The sequence below is a fragment of the Haliotis rufescens genome, unplaced genomic scaffold (genome assembly GCF_023055435.1).
Source record: "Haliotis rufescens isolate VD_foot unplaced genomic scaffold, xgHalRufe1.0.p SCAF_5, whole genome shotgun sequence".
NCBI classification, from domain to species: Eukaryota; Metazoa; Mollusca; class Gastropoda; order Lepetellida; family Haliotidae; genus Haliotis; species Haliotis rufescens.
The window spans coordinates 969,176-974,610 of record NW_025964223.1 but is presented as its reverse complement, the minus strand read 5'-3'; the positions used below and the strand labels follow the sequence as shown (position 1 = coordinate 974,610).

The 5,435-nt window shown below is 40.0% G+C and overlaps 1 protein-coding gene across 1 annotated transcript; it reads right to left on the bottom strand.

Moving 5' to 3' along the window:
* Nucleotides 1–1,247: 1,247 nt before the first annotated feature.
* On the bottom strand, nucleotides 1,248–4,011 carry LOC124111851. The gene is made up of 5 exons (XM_048383764.1): nucleotides 3,804–4,011; nucleotides 3,158–3,358; nucleotides 2,920–2,986; nucleotides 1,584–2,581; nucleotides 1,248–1,501 (listed from the first exon to the last, which is right to left on the bottom strand). The coding sequence occupies exons 1-5, from the start codon at nucleotides 4,009–4,011 to the stop codon at nucleotides 1,248–1,250; spliced, it is 1,728 nt and encodes a 575-aa protein (XP_048239721.1).
* Between the last annotated feature and the right edge of the window lie 1,424 nt (nucleotides 4,012–5,435).

The following is a 5,435-nucleotide window of genomic DNA, read 5'->3' as shown; positions in this document are numbered from 1 at the left end:
TACATTGCAGCGATATCTACAGTGTAGATATCGCTTGATATAATCCAAGCCATATCTCCTTTGGGAGCCTGTTTTGGATGAAAAAAAATTTGTTGTCCATGCCTTGCCATAGAATTTGTTTTTGTTTTCATATTTTGTTCTCACTTGAAAATGCCGGAAGGCAAACAAAAGTCGGATTTGTTAGAAATATTTTGTTTGAACATAGGTATGGATTCGTTTGGTTAAATCAGGGCTTTGGAAACTCTGAAATATTTTTAGTTTCTTTTCTCAACGAATGAAAGATGTATCACGTCAAAATTGGCTTTGTAATCTACATGGGAAAGTAAAATTAAGATTCTGTGCACAGTGTAAATTTGTTTGGCAACAAGCACAGTGTCTTGTAATTATTCAGCCAGTAATTTAAGAAATGATTTAGTAAATTCCGTTGGGTGGATTTTAATTTACGTATTGAGTGTAGATGATGGGAAAATATTTTATACGAAGGAAGATTATGTTTATATTGTAAACATCTTTACTAAGAAAGTCATCGCAGATGAAGAACATTTTAGGTTGATCTGGGACAATATGTGAAAGGACATTTTAACGTTGTATGTATCATGATAATTTGTGACAACCATCATGCATGGAAACTAGGTGCATACATATTTAATGGTTTAATGTGAGAATACTAATGGATTGAGAAACACTATGATGTGATTTAATAGCATTTATTGATCATTTATATTGATAGCAATGCATTGAATGTAACAGGGCGGACCTTCCATCAAAATATTGTTTGTGAAATGTTTGTGAATTATGGGCCGGATGTCCTACATTTCCGAAGTAACAAGAGTTTGCCACTAACGTGGCTATATCCCCGCCCCTGTTGCAGAATTTATGACATAATTAAATCTAAACAAACACTAACCTTTTTTAACCGAGGTGGAACCTGTCATGGAAATTGTAAAAAAAAGAAGAGTTTGGAACCTAAATCCATCTTGTTGCCATGGAAACGTAAAAAATATAAATTTCTACAATTTCTAAATAGCAAAAGGCACCAGTTCAGCATGTACCTGACAAACCTGCAAAGTTTCATGAAAAAATATTAAACGGTTTATGAGTTATGCTCCGGAAACGAAACGTGACGGACGGACGTACGGACGTACGGAGCCCGTTTCTATAGCCCCCGCCAACTTGCAGGGGATAAAAAAACAACAAGAAGAAGATGGCCGTAGATCAAGGTGTAGATGTTGGGGATGATGTAGTTATCAGGCATGATGCAGGGTAATTGAAGTAGTTGTAGTAGCAGTCGTAAAATTAGTTGTAGTTGTAGTTGTGGATATGGATGTGGATGCAGTAGCAGACGTGTATATAGTTGATGTAATAGTGGACGTAGTAACAGGTATAGACATTGTTGATGTAGAAGTAGATGTAGATAAAGATGATGTAGCAGACGTAGATATAGTTGCTGTAGTAGCAGACGAAGATATAGTTGCTGTAGTAGCAGACGAAGATATAGTTGCTGTAGTAGCAGACGTAGATATAGTTGCTGTAGAAGCAGACGTAGATATAGTTGGTGTAGTAGCAGACGAAGATATAGTTGCTGTAGTAGCAGACGAAGATATAGTTGCTGTAGTAGCAGACGAAGATATAGTTGCTGTAGTAGCAGACGAAGATATAGTTGCTGTAGTAGCAGACGTAGATATAGTTGCTGTAGAAGCAGACGTAGATATAGTTGCTGTAGTAGCAGACGAAGATATAGTTGCTGTAGTAGCAGACGAAGATATAATTGCTGTAGTAGCAGACGAAGATATAGTTGCTGTAGAAGCAGACGTATATATAGTTGGTGTAGTAGCAGACGAAGATATAGTTGCTGTAGTAGCAGACGAAGATATAGTTGCTGTAGTAGCAGACGAAGATATAGTTGCTGTAGTAGCAGACGAAGATATAGTTGCTGTAGTAGCAGACGAAGATATAGTTGCTGTAGTAGCAGACGAAGATATAATTGCTGTAGTAGCAGACGAAGATATAGTTGCTGTAGAAGCAGACGTATATATAGTTGGTGTAGTAGCAGACGAAGATATAGTTGCTGTAGTAGCAGACGAAGATATAGTTGCTGTAGTAGCAGACGAAGATATAGTTGCTGTAGTAGCAGACGAAGATATAGTTGCTGTAGTAGCAGACGAAGATATAGTTGCTGTAGTAGCAGACGAAGATATAGTTGGTGTAGTAGCAGACGAAGATATAGTTGCTGTAGTAGCAGACGAAGATATAGTTGCTGTAGTAGCAGACGTAGATATAGTTGCTGTAGTAGCAGACGAAGATATAGTTGCTGTAGTAGCAGAGGAAGATATAGTTGCTGTAGTAGCAGACGTAGATATAGTTGGTGCAGTAGCAGACGAAGATATAGTTGCTGTAGTAGCAGACGAAGATATAGTTGCTGTAGTAGCAGACGAAGATATAGTTGCTGTAGTAGCAGACGATGATATAGTTGGTGTAGTAGCAGACGAAGATATAGTTGCTGTAGTAGCAGACGAAGATATAGTTGCTGTAGTAGCAGACGAAGATATAGTTGCTGTAGTAGCAGACGTAGATATAGTTGCTGTAGTAGCAGACGAAGATATAGTTGGTGTACTAGCAGACGTAGATATTGTTAATGTAGTAGCAGACGTAGATATAGTTGCTGTAGTAGCAGACGTAGATATAGTTGCTGTAGTAGCAGACGTAGATATAGTTGATGTAGTAGCAGACGTAGATATAGTTGATGTAGTAGCAGACGTAGATATAGTTGCTGTAGTAGCAGACGTAGATATAGTTGATGTAGTAGCAGACGTAGATATAGTTGCTGTAGTAGCAGACGTAGATATAGTTGATGTAGTAGCAGACGTAGATATAGTTGATGTAGTAGCAGACGTAGATATAGTTGCTGTAGTAGCAGACGTAGATATAGTTGATGTAGTAGCAGACGTAGATATAGTTGATGTAGTAGCAGACGTAGATATAGTTGCTGTAGTAGCAGACGTAGATATAGTTGATGTACAACAGGAGTAGTTCGAATCCCGGTCGGGACTCAACCCCCAAAAGTACGAGAATCTGTACTTTACAAAGAAAGTACATTTAACATTTGTTACATTTGACCATTTTCCAAATGACATTGTGTGTTCATGAATATAGTTGCTGTAGTAGCAGTCGTAGATGTAGTAGCAGACGTAGTAGATATAGTTGATGTAGCAGTAGACGTAGATATAGTTGATGTAGCAGCAGACGTAGTAGATATAGTTGATGTAGTAGCAGTCGTAAATATAGTTGATGTAGCAGCAGACGGAGATATAGTTGATGTAGTAGCAGACGTAGTAGATGTAGTTGTTAATGTAGCAGACTGAAAGGTTAACGTAGAAGTAGATGTGGGACCAGCAGACGCAGTAAGAGATGTAAAGAATCCAAGTAAAGCTGTGAATGATCCTGAATTCAGAAGTACCGTTCTGGGCCGCTACATTGTCTGTACATATTAAAGAATACTAACAAATCTCAGATAGTAGAGTCTTGCGACTATGGTTATTGCTTCCTGCTTCAGAGCTCTCCGCATTCAAGCGATGTCGGAGATTCAATATCCAATCAGGACGTGTCGCCAACTTTAGATTAAACCTACGAAATCATATCTTCCTACAACTAATTTGTTTCCAAATTAGCGCTTCCAGATTTGCAATTTTGCACCGCCGGTGTTCGGCCACGGCTAATGTCGTCTGCGCAGATTTCATTGCGGCATATGGCGCTTTCTACGTCTTTGGCGACTTTCTTAATCCATCAGAATACTACAAACTGACATATGTTTCGACAAAATCCGTGATTTCCCATGTCGGCAGCCGAGGACAAAGCGACGGCGAAAGATACGGTGTGCAGCGTTGACACCCTGTCGGTATTTTCGCGGGTCTTGGAAGACGGAGCGCGGGAAACATGACTGGGTCGCACAACGGCAGACGACCCAATCCCATCTGTCACAATACTGGTTATTTCACACGACAGCGACAACATCGTCACGACATCGCACGACGTCCCTGTCGCCACCTTACTCTTTGCCTGTGAAGGTCACTCGCCGACCGGTGTCAATATCTGAGAAAGGTAGTACGACTTTCACCCTCACACCACCCAGTGATATACATACCCATGAAAACGTGAGATATCGTAAATAAATTGTTAGGAGATAAAATCGTCTAGCATTATTGTTTAATGACAAAAGAAATACTTAATCCGATCTTTGTTACCGAACACGTGTCTCCAACTGTGACATCTATGTTTCAATCAACTGTAATTAAATTTGCGAAAGTACAAATGCGCGGGAATGTTTTTGGTCATATGCAATCCTCATTCAATTACGAGTGTCCCACTGTTTATTTGCCTCATTGTGTTTACCTTTCATAGCTCTTAATTTAGCTGGCCCAATAGCCTAAGGGGCCTATTCCACAAAGAGTCTTAATACAAACGACCGTCATTTGTCTGTGGCGAGTATGAAAGAAGAATAAAATATTGTTTGATTGCCACACTTTGCATTTACAGTGTATAAAAGTCATTATAGTAACATAAAACTAGCAAAGTCTGGCCTTGTCAGGCTTACGAGCGCAAATGTACCAAAAAATATCAAATTATTATATAATCTATATACTTGTAATGATTGAAACAAAGAATAAGTAATAATTGAAATAAACAATGAATAAATTATAACGTCATAATAGGAAGGAGAGGAGCACTTAGGAAGGATGAATTCTGCGTTTGTACAAAGGATACATCGACAATTGAAGCATTAAGCTCGCTTTCGCTCGGCTTGTCTCGTAGGTATAACGGGATAAGCCGAATACACCCGTCAGAGATCGCTTGGTGGACCAGGGTAGGTGAGGTGAGGTGAAATTGGGTTTAACGTCGCGTCCAAGATTATTGCACTTATATAGCGACGTGCATGCACGTGTATGTGTGTGTGTGGCTGCTTGTACTAGTCCGGACTGAAGCCGATTTATAGTGCTAGCTCACTGAGATACCATGCCGCAGTTTAACATGAATACCCCACTCAGACACAGTATACTGACTCCGAGCCGACCAGTCCTTGTTTTAGCCCCTTAATGCCGAGCGCCAGACAGGGTAACAACAAGTACAATCTTTTAACGTCTTTTTGTATGACGCGGCCCGGGATCGAACCCTGGACCTTCCGCTCTCCGGGCGGACGCTCTACCACTAGACCACGGAGGCGGTTTGGACCAGGGTAGACTGATACTAGTCCCTGAAAAATATGATTATTGATAAGGTTAGCTAAAACTAAATCTGTAAATCAACCATCGAGTATTCAGGAACCCTCAAGTCTCATAATTGGAAAATGGGATGATGGCTGATGGGACTGAGAAGTGAACGAAATGGGATTGGGGGTGATTGTTTGACACACAAAAATATGCTCTAGGGTTTGTAGGAGA

What these genes read in the sequence shown, in the direction of transcription:
- LOC124111851 (XM_048383764.1), bottom strand. Translation starts at nt 4,011, where the DNA reads ATGTTGTCGCTGTCGTGTGAAATAACCAGTATTGTGACAGATGGGATT. An exon ending in CGGATTTTGTCGAAACATAT is followed by an intron (nt 3,359 to 3,803) that starts GTCAGTTTGTAG and finishes TTAACCTTTCAG; the next exon opens with TCTGCTACATTAACAACTAC. An exon ending in ACTACATCAACTATATCTAC is followed by an intron (nt 2,582 to 2,919) that starts GTCTGCTACTAC and finishes CTGCTACTACAG; the next exon opens with CAACTATATCTACGTCTGCT.